Source organism: Ipomoea nil, unplaced genomic scaffold (genome assembly GCF_001879475.1).
Source record: "Ipomoea nil cultivar Tokyo-kokei standard unplaced genomic scaffold, Asagao_1.1 scaffold2826, whole genome shotgun sequence".
NCBI lineage: Eukaryota > Viridiplantae > Streptophyta > Magnoliopsida > Solanales > Convolvulaceae > Ipomoea > Ipomoea nil.
The window spans coordinates 2,764,339-2,785,453 of record NW_017619254.1 but is presented as its reverse complement, the minus strand read 5'-3'; the positions used below and the strand labels follow the sequence as shown (position 1 = coordinate 2,785,453).

The window sequence follows — 21,115 nt, the reverse complement described above, 5'->3', positions numbered from 1 at the left end:
CAACCAGATAAGATACTAGATAAGGCAGATGCTCCCACAACCGTTAGATGGATTCACTCCCAAAATCCAACGGCCGTGGATCTTCACCATAGGTGATCCACACAACCTTCAAAAAATCAGTAGAAAAAGTACCCATTCTCCATCTCTATAGCCCAGTGAACTAAAACTTCATTCCAAACATCTTATTCTCATCGCATCCATGGCCACCGCCACGTCCACATTCATCGGAACCCGCCTCCCGGAGATCCACTCCGGCCCGGCGAGATTCCAGGCCCGGTTCGGGTTCAAGAAGGCTCCTCCCAAGAAAGCGCCATCCAAGTCCACCTTCACATCAGACAGGCCCTTGTGGTACCCGGGAGCCAAGGCGCCGGAATATCTCGACGGCTCCCTCGTCGGCGACTATGGGTTCGACCCGTTCGGGCTGGGAAAGCCCGCCGAGTACTTGCAGTTCGAGTTGGACTCGTTGGACCAGAATCTGGCTAAGAACCTCGCCGGAGACATCATTGGGACAAGGACTGAAGCCGCCGACGTGAAGTCCACGCCGTTCCAGCCCTACAGTGAAGTCTTCGGGCTACAGAGGTTCAGAGAGTGTGAGCTGATCCATGGCCGGTGGGCCATGTTGGCCACTCTCGGCGCCTTGACCGTCGAGTGGCTCACCGGCGTTACATGGCAAGACGCCGGAAAGGTACGTACACCTCGTCATTCCTTACAGTTTTCCTTTCCATCTCTCCATAATTGAAGCATGTGCCCCATATCAATTAAAAGTTTAAATTGATAGTTGGATTGGCGGAACCCAACACGTTGCTTATGGGGTAGCGCTGAGATTTGAATCATGACATTTGGTCTGGTTCTAATATCAAATTAAAGTATATGCTCCATCTCAATTAAAATCTAAGCTGATAGTTAGATTGCACATTAATAGCTACATAGATGACTAACAACTTCTAATTATTAAATCCAACAAACTACTTAATAAAAAGAGATTATTGTCCATGAATTTAGTATTAAACTGGAAATGCACGCAGGTTGAACTGATCGAAGGATCATCGTATCTGGGACAACCACTTCCGTTCTCCATTACAACGTTGATCTGGATCGAGGTTCTGGTGATCGGGTACATCGAGTTCCAAAGAAACGCAGAGCTTGACCCGGAGAAGAGGCTGTACCCGGGAGGAAGTTTCTTCGACCCGTTGGGTCTGGCTGCTGACCCGGAGAAGAAGGCTACCCTGCAACTTGCAGAGATCAAGCACGCCAGGCTCGCCATGGTTGCTTTCTTGGGTTTTGCCGTCCAAGCTGCCGCCACCGGCAAAGGTCCGCTTAACAACTGGGCGACCCACTTGAGTGACCCGCTCCACACCACTATTTTTGACACCTTCGGTTTCTTCTCTTAAGCCTCCTCGATCTCTCATTATCATCATCATCATCTTGTATTATCCCTCCACTTACTTATTGACAATATGATTATGCCTATATGAATATTTGTTATCTTTGCTCTCCATGCTCTATAATTGTAGCATTTGACTATCTAAGGGCACTAATTGTAATATCAACAGATGATTATAAGGGCAAATCCATAAATCTTATTTAGTGGGGGCGAAATATTAAAAATAAATACATTAGGATCCGAATTGCAAACAACTCCATATAGAAATAGGTGGCCTTACAATCTAATTAAGTCAAATTAACATTTACTTAAATTTTGATATATTTAATGTATATAAGGACATATACACACAATATATATCTATATGAGGATGGGATAGGGGAAGGGGGAGTGGTATGGATCCGCCACTGGATGATTACTACTATCATTAGTTATTATTATCACCATATATAGGAATCTATCTTAATTAGAAGGAATCCATATACATGAGCAGTTTAGGGGGTGTTTAGTTCCAACATGGAAATTAGAATGAGAATGGGAATCAAATATTTGGTAATCGGTTTTGGTGAAAGTATTTTGCATTTTTAATAGTAGGGTGGAATTGAAATGATTACTAATATTGTTGTTTGGTTATGTATGATGCTATAATGGGGATAAATGTTTTAAAAGTACAAGTACAAAAAATCAAGACAATTTATTCTAATATAAAGATACACAAAGCACCAATATGAAAAAAAAAAAAAAATTTAAAAGCACGGTTCCAAACTTAAAATTCAAATTACTAATTAGGATGGGAATAAATGAAATAAAAGTGAAGTACATAATGATAATAATGGTTATAAATGAAATTATAACAATTTCCATTTCTGCTTTAAAAGTTAGTAGATAATGATAATAATGGTTATGTTTACTTCGTGTGCTTCATTAATTAAGTTGAGAAATTATGTTGAGCAGATACTAGAGTCAGAACATTAAGAAAAAAAACTCAACTTTTTTTTTTTTGAAAACTTAACTCAATTTTTTAATTCGCTATAAAACCTGAATAGACATACATAGCAAGTTAGCAACCATCCCATTTCACTAACCACTAGCAGAGAAATATATTAGACAAGACATTAACCCCTTATTTCATGGATCCCTTGCTCAATATATTCTCAAATGAAAATTCTATGACCTTCGCCTCTTCGTACAACAAATTTACTATTTTATTATCAAAGTTGCTTCTATAAACTACGGCTACACTTAGTATTGGGACAAACTGTATCTTATGCACCCAGGTGTTTACAGCATAACACAAATGACAAACCATACATTTTGTACATATCTATATAATAGTGTGTACATTTTGACTCTATCTAGAATATTGAGGATAAGGATATTCCATTTGGAGCTCAATTAATACTAAATATATAGAAAACTTATAAAACGATAAAGGTGAAAAAAAAAAGATGAAAAACTTTGTAAGATTGTATAAATGAACTTTAATTTTGATTGAAAAGATTAAAGAATGATTAATTAAATTATAGCTTCATGCATAAAGGAAGAAAGCTTTTTTTTTTTTTTTTTTTTTTTTTTTGGATATGTAAAAGTGAAGAGTATGGTTTTCTTAACTCAAAACTTTTAAGATGTGTTAAAAATAGAGTTTGTTAGGTTTGAGAGTGGGAGGGGATGGCTTCTCATAATATTTATTATCCATGGGAGAAGAGGTATATATATCTCACTTATAATATTGGGAGTTGTTTTGCCCCTAAAAATGGCATCCTTTAATAACTATTGATCTCAAATTATGTGGTTGAAATTTTTTTATCTAATATTTTTTTTAATGTAATTTAAACATATTTGTTGGTGGAGGACAAAAACGGTCATGTCACAATAATGCTAGGACCAACGAGATTGTTTAAAAAAAAAAAGAATAAGAGTAAACGGAGATCAAAATGCTAGAACTGAATAGATCAAAATGCCTTATATTTAACACTATTTAAATGGTTTTTGTTGACGGAAAACTAAAATAGTCATGCCACAATAATACTAGGACTAAACGAAAATATTTTTAAAAAATAACTAAAATGAACTGATATATATATATATATATATATATATATATATATATATATATATATATATATATAAATCTAAGATAAAAAATAAAATTTCATATTCAATTGAGTTACCATGATTTACATCCTCCCATATGCTCTGTCGGGCCGGAGGGTGGGGGCCCTTAAGGTTGAGGTTCAACCTTTTGGAAAGATATAAAAAATGAAATTAACTCTTGAATAAAATTATTATATTGTTTTTAAACGTGTATAAAAATTGAAGTAAATATAATCATTTTATTTCAAAAAGAAAAAAAGAAAAAAAAGAAGTAGATATATCTGTTAGGGCATTAGGGGTCTACGCTCTTATTATTATTAGGTTTGTAAATGTAGATGTGTATAAAAATTTATGCCATTATCCAAATTCATGTGCTAATATAGTACCGTAATATTAACATAACTGTAATAAATAACGGAGTATTTAATTATTTATTGATTATTGATGAATAGCCAATAAACATAAAAATGTCAAAATCACAGAAATTCACACAAAAAGAAATTTCCTTTTTGGAATTCATCTTCTTTTTTTTTTTTTTCCTGGATTTTTGAAATGTAATTCGTAATTCATATCGAGATTGCGTTCTCTGCTTTGTTATAAATTCGAGAGGACAACATGCCTGAATTGCCGATTAATCCTTTTTGCCTCTTCGCTCAACTGGTTGTAAGGTGAGGTGATCATCTATCTTTCCTTCTCCTTCACACTTTTCATTCTGCAACTCATTTGTTTTACGATCGATGTCGTTCGTTCATGTTCTACATTTGTTGTCCCTATCTGAATTTCGTCAATCTTTTCGTCGTTCGTTTGCGTTTTCGGGTCTTTTAAGGGTTCGTTTGATTGCTTGAAGGAGAAGTAGAAGAGACTATGGGCAGGCTTTTCCTCACCTACTTGGATGGCAAAGTTTATAGTTGCAAGTTCTGTAAGACGCAACTGTCTGTCGCGGAAGACATTATCTCTAAGGTATCTCTGTAACTTTCAATGGTGTGTGCGTGTTTGTGGTGTAACTGTAGGTGTGTGAAATTTGCCAAAGTAATCGCTTTTTGTTTTTAGTTGTACTTTTTTTTTTTTTTTTTTTTTGGGGGGGGGGGGGGGGGGGGGGGGGGAAATGTTGGTGTGTTTTGCTGTCTAGTTGTTGAGCCTTCATGTTTTGTGATCCTTAAATTGTTTAGTTTATGTAATGGTGATTGAAATTCATGTGCTTATGCTATGCTGTTGTGAAATGGAAAATTTCATGTTTCTGTTCAAATGTACAAAATCCTTCTTGAAAAGGTCAGAACTCAGTTAAGAAAGCATTTGCAGAGGTTTTGAGAGGAATTAATGAAGGAAAGGTAATCTTGAACTGTAGGGATAGAGTGATGTGACATGGTAGGAGTGCTTTGATCTGTGGTTGGGCTAACCGAGTATATGCTTCAGTTTGTCCTTTTTAGTCTTTCATCTGTTAGTCACTGGTCTGGCTGTTTTAGGAACCAATTAAGAATGTATAATAACATTGGATACCTGGTATGCTTTAGGGAAGTATAAGACTCAAATTTCAATGTCTGGTTTCTTTACATGCATACTGTGGTGTGTGAATTTGTTGCTTTGTGTGTTGGTTTGTATCTATGCTATGGGTATGTCAAATCTTTTCCTGGAAGTGCTTATTCTTCCGTTTGATTCATATACTTGTATGCCGCTACTTATCTGGTTGTCCCCTCTAATATTTGGGATTTCATCTGCAATATGATAACCCGAATTCATGTGTGTTTCCAGGCTTTCCACTGCAGGCATGGGGAGGCTTATCTCTTTGATAAAGTGTAAGTGTTCTTTGCTTTTCCAGTGCTCAAATTTTATGAGTTAGATTATGGAACTGTTTGTTTGATACTGTCCAAAAGGCGCCTCATTTGTTACCTGTCATCCCACTCTAGGCTTTCAACTTGCCCGGCTTGAATGTTACGTGTTTTCTAGATCATTTTAAGTTGAATACACAGGGATTGACTGAAAATATGATCCTATCGTACTTTTTAAATTTGCCTACTTTTTTCCACCACTTGTTACAAACAAAAGATAAAACATAGTTCCAGTGAAAGAAACAATTTGGCCTGTTGGATAATGACATCTCAATGACTAGTCACATTTACTGTTGTGAAATGCTTTCTTGTGGTAGTGTAAACAACATGTATAAAGAACAACCTCATTTCTGGTTTATCTCACAATTTGGCCTTCTTGGTTTGAGTCAGTCAGCTATGGGCAACCTAGACTGGTTTACCTCCTTGTGGTCCTTTACCGGCTAGGGTTACAAGGCGGGGTTTATACCGCACACACCCTCAGATAGTGGCTACGGGTTTCCATTGTTACCCAAAAAAAAAAACCTCATGTATTTTGCCCTGATGGTCTACTACTAAATGGTATAAATAATGTTGGCTCCTCTCATGCCACAGTGTGAATGTTACTCTTGGTGCGAAAGAAGAGAGGATGATGATAACTGGAATGCACACTGTTGTTGACACATACTGCGTGGCATGTGGCTCACTTGTTGGCTGGAAATATGTATATTCTTCCACATTACACACACACATTGTCTTTTGTTACATATATGACTGAGTTATCCCGCTGCTCTTGACTGATATGCCTGTGTTGATTTCAGGAAACTGCACATGAAAAGTCACAGAAGTACAAGGAAGGGAAGTTCATCCTCGAGAGGTATCAAGATATTGCTCGCTTTTGCAGTTCACCCCACACTTATTACGAAATATGAACTTATGGTTTTTACTTTTCTGCTGCAACAAATTAGCAGGTTCATGATATTGGGTCCGGATGGAAGCAACTATTCTGTGAACCAAGATGTTGAGCTTGATGGGAGCGATGACGATGAAGCATGAGTAACAACTCCCAGGAATCAAATATCTATCTTCTCAGACTCACCCTGCCATTTTCATTCAGACTTTATCTTTCAGTTTAGAACTACAGAACAGATGCATGTAGGCAGACATATTTAAGATTTGCAGGATAGTCTTTATGGCCATTGATTTAGAATTTAAACCAAAACCATTCTCTTTTCAGCTCTTCTCCTGTCGCTTGTTACTTTAATTTCTTTTTTGAATGACAAGGGAAACTGACACTAGCCTTGTGACCCTAGCCAACAAAAGATCACAAAAAGGGAGGTAAAATATCTGAAGTTGCTCATAACTGGCTAACTGGCTCAAACCAAGTCAATAGGTTGTTCATGTTGGGAGTCGAACTTGTAATTCTTTGATTATCAAATTAACAGGGTGATCAATTTGTTGGGGTTGTTATTTTTATTTTGTATGCACTTTCAAGTTCTATTAATGATTTTTAATAGTGTTAAGTAATTATTTTTGAATGAATTATTTATTTGCTCTAAGCATAAAGCATTTGTGTAAACATGCAAAACATACTACTATAGTTTATCATATTGTAGGCCTATAGGGTGGTTTACATGGCGTTGATATTTAATTTAATTTGAAACTTAAAAAGTATTTTACTTTAATGGTGGGGCTTGTTAACTTTTGTTAGATGTTATTTATGCTTTGATAACGACATTTTAGATAACTTTAACTAAATCATTAGGAAGTCATTAATATTTTTTAAAAAAGTTCTAAGCTATTGATTCTACTTCGAGTCTTGATCAGCGTGTGGGTCACGTTAATGATGTAAAGTTTGTTTCCTTCCTCCGTTTTCTCCGACAATTTCAGCGGCGCCATTCTTCCCTGTTCTCTGACATTTCTTGACGCCCATTTCGTCTACCATCTTTCTGAGAAAGTGAGAAGCTCTCAAGTGTCTGCTACTATTTAAACATTCAGCTCAGAAATGGCAGTAAGTATCCAATACGGAGTACTATATATATTCATATTTACACCTACAGACATGAATGTATGCTATACGGAGTGTATATAGTTCTTTATTATGTGTAAAAGCGCACGATGATTGTATGGATTATGGAGGTCATTATAAGTTTATACTCTTTCGTTATCTTTGTGGGGACAGGTTTGTCAGTTGTGTCAGTGTGTTGTCAACACTCAAGAGTTGCTTAATGGCTGTTTTCTTTGTAAAAATAGATTCTTTAATAATTCTTGAATTCAGCAGCAGACATAGTCTAGATCCATTGAAATCTTCTTTGTTTATCCCCTTCCTTGGTGGAAGAAAACGTATTTGATTGGATGAGAATCATGAGATGAGTGGTTTCTTTGATTTGGAGTTAAATTTTCTGGGATTTGGTCTGTTGTGAATGTGTTGTAGATAGGGGATTCTGTGCCAATTTGCTAATTTTCTTGCTAAAGTTTGGATTTTGGAATTGGAATTGGAATTGGAATTGGAATGGGATTGAATTAACTTGTGTGGGGATATAATGGATTTGCAAAAGCAGGCTTCAGTACAGTGCAGGGCTGAGGAGAGGACTCTTGGGATGGTGATGAAAGAGGTAGATGAAGATCTTGCTATCTTCCTTCAAAGGCGGCGCAATGATTTGATTGGTATTCATATATGTTAGCTTTTATTCTCTGTGTCCTAACTTTTAAACTTGTTGTATCATCCAATTCACGAGATTGGTTTGGTGTTTTGTAGTCGAAGAATCACGAGATGATCAGAGGTATTTGGTATCAAATGAGACATTGACAAGGCCTGCTACACAGATGGCAATGGAAAAGTTTCTGAGTTCTGAGAATGAAGGAGACTATGAATGGTAGTTATTATCAGTTCAGTTCTATGCCAGGCCTATAACCATAAACCATCTCTTAATCTTTTATCGTTCGTTAATATTCTAGATTCTCTGATGTAGGCTTCTTTCACCCCCGCGTGTGCCTTCATATAGTTCATCGGACACCGAGGAGCAGAAAGCTATAGCAAATCCAACGAGGACGAGTTCAGATTCAACTCCTTTGAAATATACGGTGAGCCACGTAAAATTGGCATGGTTTAGCAGTGCAATAATGAATTAACTCTTGCTATGCTTCTATGATGTGTCCAGTTGTTCAATGATAAACTTGCTAATACAGTTGATCTTCTGCATTTGATGATTTCTAATCTCTAGTAGTTTGTAAAAGAAATGTATGTTTCATTGATTACTTGATGTTGCAGAACACAGATTCTGGGGAGGATAAAACCTCACAAAATATGTCATCTGTACATCCTTCTACCAGAAAATGTGCTTCTTTGCCTAACAAGAACGCTTCTCGTGCTGGGAGTGGAAGGCCATTAATGGAGGCAAGAAAACCGACTTCTTCTAGGTCTGCAACGCCCACTAGACAACAACGTGTGCCTTCGAGAGCTTCCACACCTTCTTCACGTGCATCGTTTGTTTCTGCTAAGCCTGTTGCTGTTCCAGCAAGGTCTTCAACTCCAGTTAGAGCTAATTCGCGTTCTTCCACCCCAACTGCTAGAGCCACGGTTTCAGCCACTTCAAAGTCTGCCTCAAGGTCTTCAACACCAACTCATAGACCATCAACTACATCTAGTTCTAGCTCGTCTGCAGTTTCTGCTAGATCTTCATCGGTGCCAAAAAGAGCTCCCACTACTATGTCAAGAAATCTGTCATCTTCTAGTGGGACTTCTCCAACCGTGACATCCAGGCCAAGTTTGTCCCGTGATGATTCCACTAAAAGGCCTTCTTCTGCATCCAGGGCGAGGCCAAGTTCTCCTATTCTTCGACCATCTACTACTAACAATGCCACTGGTGAAATTTCGCGGTGTAAATCACACTCTTCTTCAAGAAGTAAAACCCCTACTACTATTACAGCTCCTGGCAGTGGGAGCACTTTGGTTTCCAGGAGTAGAGGACACAGCGATAATAAAGATGATGTGAATCCCGTAGTGGTGGGTACAAAGATGGTTGAAAGAGTTGTAAACATGAGAAAACTAGGTCCAGCCAAGCCAGACGCCTCCAAAAAGTCCTCGTATTCTCAGGAGAGTTCAGGCTTTGGGACATCCTTCTCCAAGAAGGCTCTCGACATGGCTCTGAGGCATATGGTAAATACCCACAACCTCCTTATGTTTAGTATGGTCTTGAACTTCATAAAAGTGGCAAATATTGACATTACAATTCAGTCTAAGATGATCTGATTCCAAGAAAAGTAACCATATCACCTGAGTCCAATGCATTGGCCCTCTTTTCACAGTACTCCTATTGTTTGCCAAATCTATCTATTCGTATTTGATCATCTTTGTTTTTGTTTTACAACTCTTCTATAGGATATAAAACGCAGAACTCCTGGTAATTTGCGCCCAGTATCAACTGGGGCTCCACCTGCCCCAATGAATGGCTCTAGTAAGAGTGAACCAGCATGTAGTGTCTCTGACCATCTTCTTGAATTGCCATGATCGAAAAATAGGCAGTTAGTTATAAATGTGGCTGCAAGGGAGAAGAGAGTCCCCACCCTCGGATCCAATAGATGAAGCGCGTTGTCTCAGGTAATTGCTGAGAACCCGAGCTACATAGTTTAGGTGTAAGGAGAATGAACACATTGCGTTTGGATTTATTTTTCAAAGATCCTTTTGCAATAGCAGTGGCAGTCCCTGTGCTACTGTGTGATGCTGCTTGGCTTGAGTAGCAAGAACTAGTTACATCTTGTATAACTTGGCATGTCGATTCAGAGTAGCTGTGCATGCTGATATGCTATGATTCATGAAATCAACAAATTCAAACTAGATTTTTCACCAACTCTATCGTATGATTGCATCACTATAAGTTTCTTTCATCCGTTTCTTTATTGGGTGACTAGGCAGCCACTAAAGGTTTGCACGGGGTAACCCTAGCCAGCAAAGGATCACATGGAGGTAAACCAACCTAGTTTGCCCATAGCTGATCGGCAACCATTACTCGTGGGTGACCCTAGAGGTAAATCAGCCTAAGTTGCCCATAGTTGATCAACTTAAATCAAGAGCGCCAATAGACTATTCTTATTGGGAGTCGAATTTGTAACTTTCTAGTTATAAGTTAATAGTCTGATCAACCTGGATGGTTCCCTCATTCATCCATTTCTTGCTTTTATGTTTTCGAAATGGAAACCATGATTAGTTAATTGAGCTAGCATAGGTGTTCTTGTATGAATTGAACAAAGTTTCCTCAAACAAGAAACTTTTTTCATCTCCAAGTCGGTAGCCGGTAGGTGCAGTATTACAAGTAGCCAAGTTCTGGGGTTAACAGTGTTGAAAATCTAAACACGACAAATGTGGGATGGTAAGTATGATTACCAGAGAATTAGCGGCGGCGGCGGTGCTTTAGTGCGTGGTTGACCGCCGACAGTTGCCTAACATACAGCCAATTACTTTACCAGCAAACCTTAAAGTCTGCTACTTAATTTAAGTGCGTGCGGAGTATTTCCTTAAAAAGAGGGGCGGGGGAGATATTGAGTCGGCAACGCGGTTACTTGTTTATGGCATGAAATTGGACATATTCCTCAGGTTGTCTTCATTTCAACATGTGTATGTGTATGGTGAGTCCACTCGGAGTCGTCGGAACGCCGGCCGGAAGTGCAAACATTCTGAAATATGCTAACGCGTTTTCTTACACTATGTATATTGTTGTATCAAAATTTGTTCACATGGTAATGCCAAATCAATTTAATAATAAATAAGTAATGAACCTTCAAATGGTGTTTGAAGGTTCATTACTTCATTATTTAATGTATTATAGAAAATGAATTTTCAATATATTAATAATGAACATTCAATATATGAAAATGAATATTTATCAATAATCTGCATTGCAGTTTGGATCATGATCAATAATATAATTTGTTTGATTTTTAAGGAAAGTTGGCTATGTAAGTCTAAATTTACCTAATTTGCAAGGAACAAACTATGCATGCCTTGTAAATATAAATTCTTTAAGGGAAGAAAAAAGATAAACAATTTAACATTTTTACAACAATACACACATTTTCTTCCCTCAATCTCTTCGTTACATTTTTACCTTGCATTATGGGTTTATGTTAATCCGGCCTTGGTCTATTGAGTAAAAACCCAACAAAAGGAGAACAAAAAATTAAAATTAAAATTAAAGTTTTGCCCTTTGTATATCCCCCAATGACATCAAAGAGATTATATATATATATATATATATATATATATATATATATATATATATATAGGGACGCACTCAGGTGCGAATAAATGCCCAGGAATGAAATGCGAATGAATCAGCGCGCGACACGTGTCCAGATCTAATAACTTAAAAAAAAACGCGGTGGCATTTTCGTAAATAATTGAATATTGAAGTGCAAGTAAAATCTCTTATAAGTGCACCTATTTTCACCTATAAGTGCATGTAATTTTGCCTTGTTAGCATTCACTTTCCGCAACCATTCATGCACCTGGGTGTGCTTATAACTATATGTGCAACCATTTATCACTATAGGTGCAATTACTTATAACTATAGGTGCACCTACTTTCACCTATAAGTGCATGTAATTTTGTCTTGTTAACATTCATTGATCTGAGTTCAGCGGGTAGTAATACTCCTGAAAACCACTCGCAAACATTCATACGCCTAGATGCAACTACTTATACCTATGTGTGCAACTACTTAGAACTATAGGTGCAACTAAGTATTGATCCTCAGTGTAAATTTTTACTTGCACCTATAATACATTTTACATGCACTTGTAATACATTTTACTTGCACTTCGATGTTCAATTATTTACGAAAATGCCACCGCGTTTTTTTTAAAAATCAGTGTTTCTCATCCATTAGATCTGGACACGTGGACGAACAGAATTCATTCTTATTTCGCGCATGGGCGAGCCGTTCGCACCCGAGTGCAAGTATATATATATATATATATATATATATATATATATATATATATATATATATATATATATATATATATATATATATATATATATATATAGAATTAGGTTCTGATGCGGTTAAGGTGTCCAGGTGCGGTTTAATCTGGGCCATTCATCTCACTTAAATCAACGTTCAGGATTACCAAATTTTTTAAAAAAAAAAACGCGGTGGCAAATTTGTAATTTTTGCATCTAGGTCAAAATTAAGGTGAGCGGATCTGTGATTAATATGCGTGAGTTTTGTATATAAGATGCGTGAGTTTTGTGCGTAAGGTGCGTGAGATTTGTGCTTAATGTGTGTGGGGTTGTGCTTAATGTGAGTAGTTGTTAAAACTTAAAGTCTGTGAGTTATAATTAAAGTGCGTGGATTTTGTACTTAATGTGCGCGAGTTTGTACTTAATGTTCGTAGTTGTTGAAACTTAAAGTCTGTGAGTTAATATTTAAAGTGCGTGGGTTTTGTGCTTAATATGCATAAGGTTGTGCTTAATGTGTGTGGATTTTGTACTTAATGTGCGTGAGTTTGTGCTTAAGATCTAATACTTAAGGTGTGCCTTTTTTAGCTTATTCTTCTTTCTTCTAGACACGCGTTTTTTTTTTTTTTTTTTAATTTTCATTGATTTGAGCCGTTGATCTAAATTTGATCAACGGATCAGATCTAACCGCACAATCGCACGGGAAGCTATACTCGCACCTGAACCCTTCCATATATATATATATATATATATATATATATATATATATATATATATATATATATATATATATATTAATAATAAACTTATAAGGCATTTAGAAGGTATCTCAAATCATCTTTAAAATGTAAATATTATAATATATATATTCGTATTTGGTTTGAGGGGAAAGTGAGATTCTTAAATTTTATTTTTAATTATTTTTATAACATTAATGGAATTTACAGCCCTCATATTCTTAGAAAATTTTCGGTACTTTAAAATATTTCTTAAACCAAACACCTTTTAAGGCTTTCAAACAATTGTTCTAAATTAGTCCTCCTTATTCTGTTCTAAGTTTGATTATTGCTAACATTATTATTCTGGTCAAATCTATTGCTCATGATCTTTCAAGTTTAGTTTATCTCACCTATGTGATTTGTAAGCTATTACATATAATTAAAATTTGTTCAATACACATTTCTGAATAATGACTATAAAATTCTCACATAAAAAAAAATATATAAAATAAAATAAAGGGGAAAAAGTCAGCGTAATTAGTTTACTTGCTAATATAAGATTCCGTTAAGTACACTTCATTTCAAAGTGGATCACCCACTTACCATTTTATATTTATATACATACGAGCATACCTTATTCTCTGCCTTGATTGCCCTGTCATTCAATTGTATATTTGTATCAATATGACATATTTAAATTGATTTTTTATTTTCTTATCACTTTTCAAATGTACCAATTCATGTATAAGAGCCGTCATAATAGGTTTTGTCTGCTGGGCCGGCCTATCTTGCCCCTACTTAGGTGGGGTGTATTTCAAAAATAGCAGTCAGCTAAGGAATGAACTTTTTTGACCCGTCTTGTGTAGGTCTGCGAACTGGTTGACTTTGTCCTGTCCTGCCAGTCCGTATTGACAGCTCTACTCCTAAGCTAGCTACCACTTTTGGGCTTCTCATTTGAACTCTTGCATGCCTAAGCCAGTATCCCCAGAGGCGGAGCCACAATGAGCGCAATTGGCCCCACTCCCCCACCCCATCCTATTTATATATATTGTATGTATAGATCTCTTTTATATACATAGTTAACTTATAAATATTTAAATTACATAAATATAAACGAAAAATGAGTTAGTTTAAGTGGTAAGATATTTTGTTTTTTCCTAAATAATGTTATGGACTTATGGGGTCGAATCCTACAAGCATGAATTTATATTCAGATTAATTTGAATTGAATTTTTTATTTGTAATATTGTGTTTTTTAAATCTCATTTTGTAATATTAATAGTGATATGAGTGTTTTATAATATGTTTTCTATTCAAATTATTTTATCTAATTAACTATATTTCATATTTTGTTTTGAATATTTTTATTATCTCATTTTGATATATTTTAATTTTTCATCCTAACTAACAATATTTATGACTCGTCTTCTAAATATATTTTTTCAAAATATATCTTATTAGTTTTTAATTTTCGCCTGCACTTACGAAGATTTCTGAATCCGTCTCTGAGTATCCCGAACCAACCTACTCCATGCTAGGGATGGTAACATTGCATGTTGGTGGTTGGATACATGTATGTCCATTTAACATTTTAACATTACTCAAACCTCAACTTGATTACTAATATCACTATCCCATACCTGCCCTGGATCTATCATCTATTAGCAGTTAGCACACTACCTTTCAAGTACTCCAACCAGTCCCAAAATCCGTTTCAAATATTTAAACAAAAATAAATAAATAAAAACACTTTCAAGTTTATAAAATAATTATTTTATATTTATAACTTTTACATTGCTAAATCATTATTATACATAACTAAATATCCACAAAAACAAATTTATTTTAACTTATCACAATTATACACTATAATAATAATAATAATAATAATAATAATAATAATAATAATAATATATTTATAAAATAATAATGCCAAGTATCTGTAACTCTCCTTAAGAGAAAGTATATTGAACAGATACTGCATACTCAAAAAAAAAAAAAGAAAAAAATTAAATAATGAAGGGAAATTTAGTCATTTTTCTTGTTTTTTCCTTTCCCAGTTGCGCCGAATTAGAATTTTTAAGCAGATATATGAATTCCAATTCCACAAAAGGAGGAAATTACAATTCTCTTAAACCAAACACCGTAATTTAGCATGTCAAAGAAAGAATTATGTTGGAAATGAAATGTAATTACACTCTACCAAACAACTTATAAAAAGTTTTGGAAAAGAATTTTAAATTTGTACAAAATACCATAAGAACAATGTCCCCACATACTGGTAAGAAGAAACTTTATATTTAATTTATATAGGATATTATGAGGACAATATCTCCACATACAAACTTGAAGAAGCTTTAAGATTGTACCGAACATGGTCCCAAATTAAAGTACCTAATACAAACTTAAAACATTTCTCATTTACTTTTAAATAATTGTACTTTATATAATAAATTCAGCACCTTAGTAAATTTTGATTTGGTAAATTGGAATTATCCCATCTGTCATCTGTGCTATAATACGAAAAGTAGGCAGTTAATTTTCCTGACATCCAGGACATAACAAGTACAACCAAAACATACCATTGTTGAAAATATTTGAAGCTAAGGGACGTAATAGTCCACCACCCTAATAACGTCTTTATTGCGGATTACCAAAATATGGGTAAATTTAAGGAAAGATTGTAATTTATACTCCTTCATAATATGTCAATTATCAATGTCACTTTTGAATTATTAGTGGTGTAAATGTTGCTCTTCATTTTTCGAAACGGTACATATAGTGCCTTCCCGTAGTGTAAATGTTGCCCCTCAATTTTTAAAACGGTACATATATTACCCTTCACGGCCTCACATACCATATGGAAGGGGCAATATATGTACCGTTTTGAAAATTGAGGAACAACATTTACACCACTAATAATTTAGGGGTGATATTGATAATTAACATATTATGCAGGGGCATAAATTACCATTTTTCCAAAATTTAATTTACCTTGCTAGACATGATGTGCTATTGTCTATTCTACCATATAGGTAATAGGTTGACAAATTATATTAAAGCTAAGCAAGGTAATTGGAATTTTTTTTTTTTATAAAAAAATAAAAAGATTTTTTTTGTGACACGGAGAAGAGAGGATAGCAGAGATTTTGATTTTTTTTGTTCTGTTAATAAAAATAAAAAAACAAGACAAGTCAAGTATGAGTGTGACTTGCGTATCTAGTGGGCTGGTGCGTCTCACGTTGGGCGCATCAGGGTAATTGCTAGTTGATTTTCTTTTTCTTTATTTTGTTTTTATCTACAATATACATATACAATTCTAATAAGGGCCAATAATGTTAGATCCTTAACTGGAATAAAAAAAATGTCGGTACTACTTATTTCTTAAAATGAATGATTCATAGTATTTTGATTTTAAAATTTTTAATGATTTTTCTTATTTACCCTTTATTATATTATTTTCTTTCCTTAAATAACCTTAAATTCCGTTAGTATAAACTTTATTAATGGAACTAGTTTTTTACGCGCATTGCGCGTTTGGGATAATGCCCAATATTTTTTTTTAATTCTAATAAGGGCCAATAATGTTAGATCCTTAACTGGAATAAAAAAAATGTCGGTACTACTTGTTTCTTAAAATGAATGATTCATAGTATTTTGATTTTAAAATTTTTAATGATTTTCCTTATTTACCCTTTATTATATTATTTTCTTTCCTTAAATAACCTTAAATTCCGTTACTATAAACTTTATTAATGGAACTAGTTTTTTACGCGCATTGCGCGATTGTGATAATGCCCAATGTTTTTTTTTAATAAGTACTTTAAAGTATATCAAGGCAGGATTACATTAGAATTGTTCATGCATAAATAATTGAATGTTGAATTTGCGTATTTAAATAGGTAATTCTAAGTTTACAAATGCAAGATAATATAGTCAAGATTGATTATAATTGTCAATAAAATAATTGTATAGGTATGGTTGAAACTAAATACGGGACATAAGGGAGAGCAAATAAAAATTAAGGCATAAAATTTTAAATATATACTAATATTGAAGAGCTAATTGTTGATTGTCAAACAAGGACATTGCGAGGTAGTTTTTCACTTCAATTTGTTGTGTAATTTGAATACTCTTTTTGTAAATAAATCCTCCAAGTAGTTAATATGATTGGCTTAATTATATTTTTTTATTTTTTTAAACAATTATTATTATTATTATTATTATTATTATTATTATTATTATTATTATTATTATTATTATTATTAAATATATGTATACCCTTAGGTCATTTTACATGTTAATCTAAAAAGTTAATTTTTTCAAATATCTTTTTACCAACCGTTGATATAATTCGCTGGTCAAACCAGCTAATATAATCCGCTAACGCTAACTGCTAACTACTGATTGTCAAACAAGGACATTACGAGATAGTTCTCACTTCAATTTACTGTGTGATTTGAATACTCTCTTTGTCAACAAATTCCTCAAGTAGTTAATATGATTGGCTTTATTAATTATTTTTTTCTTAATTTTTTCATGGTATTAATAAAATACTTGGTAAATAAATATATAACATTATTTTATATTATAACTTTGATATTTAATTAAAAAAATAGTGCAAATAAAAAAGATAATAGACAATGTAGTGAATATAATCAATTGATGAATTTGAATGTAAAGAATTTTTACATTGGAGAAAAATAAAGATAATATAATATAATAAAATTATTTCTCTTAATTAATTTATTGATAATAAATAATTTTTTTTAATAAAGACATTGTAGGGACAATGTAGCGAATATAATCAATTGATGAATTTGAATGTAAAGAATTTTTATATTGGAGAAAAATAAAGACAATATAACTAATGAAATTATTTCTCTTATTTAATTTATTGATAATGAATAATTTTTTTTGAATAAAAACATTGTAGATGCATATGTATTATTTTTTTTTTTTTTTATATAGAAAGGAAGGGGGATACCCGGGGGGGACATAGGCAGTTCTAATTATTACAGGAATTACGCCATATAGGCAAACCAGCTGCATCTTCTTCAAGCAAGCCATAAATTTCTTGAGGAGCATCGGGGAGGATCTGCAGTCTACTTGATTGGCTTAGAGATTTTTTCGCCAAGAAGTCAGCAATACGATTTTGTTCGCGGGCTACAGCTGAAACCTGCCACTGCTCTATCTTGCCTAATTCATGCTTGCAGGCAGCGAGAATGTTGTGTGCTGCAATCGTCGGGGAATTTGAGGCATTTATAAACTTTGCTACTGCTTCTGAATCTGTTTCAAAGAGGACTTTATTATATCTGCCCGCAACTGCTAATTGGACTCCTTTCAAAAGAGCCCAGGCTTCACTTTCCATGGGTGTACACATACCAATTATGTACGTAAAGCCATTGATCCATGCTCCATCCGAGTTCCTGATGACTCCACCAGTGCCTGCAGAAAGTGATGAGGGCAAAACTGATCCGTCAACATTAATTTTCACATAGCCCTCCGGAGGTTTTGACCAGCATAGGTTCTTCCACACCAGTCGATCGTCCGGGATCTGGACTCCTCTGGATCTCGAAAAAGCTCTGTTGACCTCTTCTATCTGAGTCTTCAAAATCATTATTTTCATGGACAGGGGTGAGATTTTATTGTTGAAGATAGCTTCGTTCCTCCACTTCCATAACCACCATAGAGTGATTGCGAAAGCGGATGCCTTGGAGTGAGGTCTTCTGCTACTTGTATTCTCCACGATCCCTTCATCTAGCCAATTGATTAGGGGTAGATGTCTTAGCTTCTCATGTGTCTCGGGTAATATTGAGTCCCAAATTGCTTCGGCTGCCGGGCAGAAACGAAGTACGTGGTCACAATCTTCCGAAGTGTTCCTGCATAACCAGCATTTATCACATGTGGTGAATCCCCGTTTGAAACGGTTCAGGTTGGTCATTATCTTGTTATGCCTGGTTAACCATAGGAATATGCGAATCTTGTTGGGCAGCTTCAACTTCCAGATTTTGTTCCATTTAGCAGAGTCTGGGTGGTCTTCGGGGCCCAACGCAATGTCATAGGCCGATTTTATAGAGAATTCTCCGTTAAGCTCTCCAGGCCAGCTTCTAATATCATTCATATCAGGTTCGTTGGTGAGGATCAGAGCTGAAAGTTTATTGCTAGTTTGGTCTGGGAGTAGATGTATCAGTTGGTCCCAACGCCAGCCGTGTTCGTGGTTCCAATAACTACTGACTGGTCTATCCTGTTCAGATGGGGGGACTTCACCAGCGATTAGTTCCAGTAGTGGTCTGTCTTCGATCCAAATATCTTTCCAAAATAGTGTGTTAATTCCGTTTCTAACATGCCATCTGGACCCATTTTGGATGATAGGGATGGCTTTGTAAATGCCTCTCCATGCGTTCGAACAGTTACTTTTTAGTCTCCAAGAAGAGAGGTCACGAGGATCAGCTCCATACTTGGCTCTACATATTTCAGACCATAAGCTTCTTGGATCCTTCAACAGGTTCCAGCCTAGCTTTGCTAGGAACGCTTGATTCATCTCCTTCAGTCTGCGGATACCAAGTCCTCCATTAGACTTGTTCTTGGTAATAGTTTCCCAGTTAACCAGATGACAACGTTTAGATCCCTGATTGCCTCCCCAGATGAAACCTCTGATTATCTTTTCGATTGATGTGATAACTCCGGCCGGTAGTTGGGTTGTTTGCATGGTAAAGTATGGTATTGCCGACAGAACTGATTTGGCCAAAATCTGTCTTCCGGCCAGTGAGAGGGAGTTGGATTTCCATCCCGCTAGACGCGACTGAATCCTTCCAATGATGCCCGAATATGAGTCACTGCTGAGCCTACCATGAATAGAAGGGGTACCTAGGTATTTTCCCAGATTTGTTACACTTTGAATTCCCATAGAGCTGGTTATGCTCTGTTGAAGTTGAGGGGGCACGTTCTTCGAGAAGAACAAGGAAGATTTCTGTGAGTTGACTGCTTGTCCTGATGCTGCACAGAAAAGGTCTAAACATCTCTTCATCTCTATCGCCTGCTGGATCGATGCTTCTCCAAAAAGTATTAGATCATCTGCAAAAAAGAGGTGGGACAAATTAGGTGCATTTCGGGCTAGCTTAATACCTTTCCAATCTCCATTACTAATAGAACGATGTATTATATGACTCAGTCTTTCGATACAAAGCACAAATAGTAAAGGGGAGATCGGATCTCCTTGTCTAATCCCTCTTCCCGGCTTAAACCAATCCGTCTGCTGTCCATTCCAAAGGATTGCCAATCTGGAAGTTGTAACACATTCTAGGATATTTCTGCTCCATGCTTGGTTGAATCCTATATCTAAGAGAGTGTCTTTGATAAACTCCCATGATAAGCGGTCATACGCTTTCTCCAGGTCTACTTTCAACATCATCCATCCTGTTCTTCCTTTTTTGGTTCTCATTGAATTTAGGATTTCTTGGTATAAAAGTATGTTTTCTGAAATCTGCCTTCCGGGGATAAAGCTAGACTGATGTAGACCTACTAGTTTTCCGGAGATATCTTTGAGTCGGATGGTCATGATCTTAGTTATCAGCTTGTATGTGACATTGCACAAACCGATTGGTCGAAACTGCTTCACATTCTCTGGTGAGGAAATCTTGGGTATTAAAGAGATGAGTGTATCATTGTAGCCAGATGGGAGGTGTCCGTCAGTAAAGAACTTCTTAACAGTGTCCACGATGGTAGCTCCCACCGTATTCCAGGTTTTTTGGTAGAAACTAGCAGTGAAACCATCTGGTCCGGGGGCTTTGCAGGGAGCCATTTCGAAAAGAGCAAACTTTACTTCTTCGGGAGTAATGGGTTTGTTTAAATCCAGCCAGTCTGAAGGGGAGATCCTCGGGAAACTACCATGTTGGAGGTTTGATGGGGTGGAGTTACTATCTTCTTTAAACAGATTCTTGAAGTAGGATAGGACGATGTTCCTCAATTCAGTATCATCCCGGATTTCTCTGCCAGTCTCATCTTTAAGACAAAGGATTTTCTGCCTGTTACTCTTAACTAATGTTGCCGTATGATAAAAACGTGTGTTCCGGTCTCCAGATGTGATCCACTCTTCCCTTGAGCGTTGAAACCACAACAGTTCCTCTTGATAGAGGGATTCCTCTAGTTCTTTCT

At 35.7% G+C, this 21,115-nt stretch overlaps 3 protein-coding genes across 9 annotated transcripts; all 3 read left to right on the top strand.

Annotated features, from left to right (window-relative positions):
• Positions 1 to 130: 130 nt before the first annotated feature.
• On the top strand, positions 131 to 1,503 carry LOC109159025 (chlorophyll a-b binding protein CP29.1, chloroplastic-like). The gene is made up of 2 exons (XM_019307004.1): positions 131 to 685; positions 1,026 to 1,503. The coding sequence occupies exons 1-2, from the start codon at positions 200 to 202 to the stop codon at positions 1,389 to 1,391; spliced, it is 852 nt and encodes a 283-aa protein (XP_019162549.1). The 5' UTR covers positions 131 to 199; the 3' UTR covers positions 1,392 to 1,503.
• A 2,407-nt stretch (positions 1,504 to 3,910) lies between these two features.
• LOC109159028 (protein yippee-like At3g08990) lies at positions 3,911 to 6,516 on the top strand. 7 transcript variants are annotated; one of them, XM_019307013.1, is made up of 6 exons: positions 3,911 to 4,146; positions 4,335 to 4,438; positions 5,228 to 5,271; positions 5,896 to 6,004; positions 6,102 to 6,157; positions 6,249 to 6,516. In XM_019307013.1, the coding sequence occupies exons 2-6, from the start codon at positions 4,343 to 4,345 to the stop codon at positions 6,334 to 6,336; spliced, it is 393 nt and encodes a 130-aa protein (XP_019162558.1). In that variant the 5' UTR covers positions 3,911 to 4,146; positions 4,335 to 4,342; the 3' UTR covers positions 6,337 to 6,516. The 7 variants fall into 7 exon arrangements, with proteins under 7 accessions (XP_019162558.1, XP_019162556.1, XP_019162557.1 ...); XM_019307011.1 differs by having other exon boundaries at positions 4,326 to 4,438; XM_019307012.1 differs by having other exon boundaries at positions 3,911 to 4,151; positions 4,326 to 4,438.
• Positions 6,517 to 7,095: 579 nt separating this feature from the next.
• On the top strand, positions 7,096 to 9,790 carry LOC109158756 (putative protein TPRXL). The gene is made up of 6 exons (XM_019306653.1): positions 7,096 to 7,291; positions 7,842 to 7,947; positions 8,039 to 8,156; positions 8,253 to 8,364; positions 8,552 to 9,439; positions 9,662 to 9,790. The coding sequence occupies exons 1-6, from the start codon at positions 7,286 to 7,288 to the stop codon at positions 9,788 to 9,790; spliced, it is 1,359 nt and encodes a 452-aa protein (XP_019162198.1). The 5' UTR covers positions 7,096 to 7,285.
• The last annotated feature ends 11,325 nt before the right edge of the window (positions 9,791 to 21,115 follow it).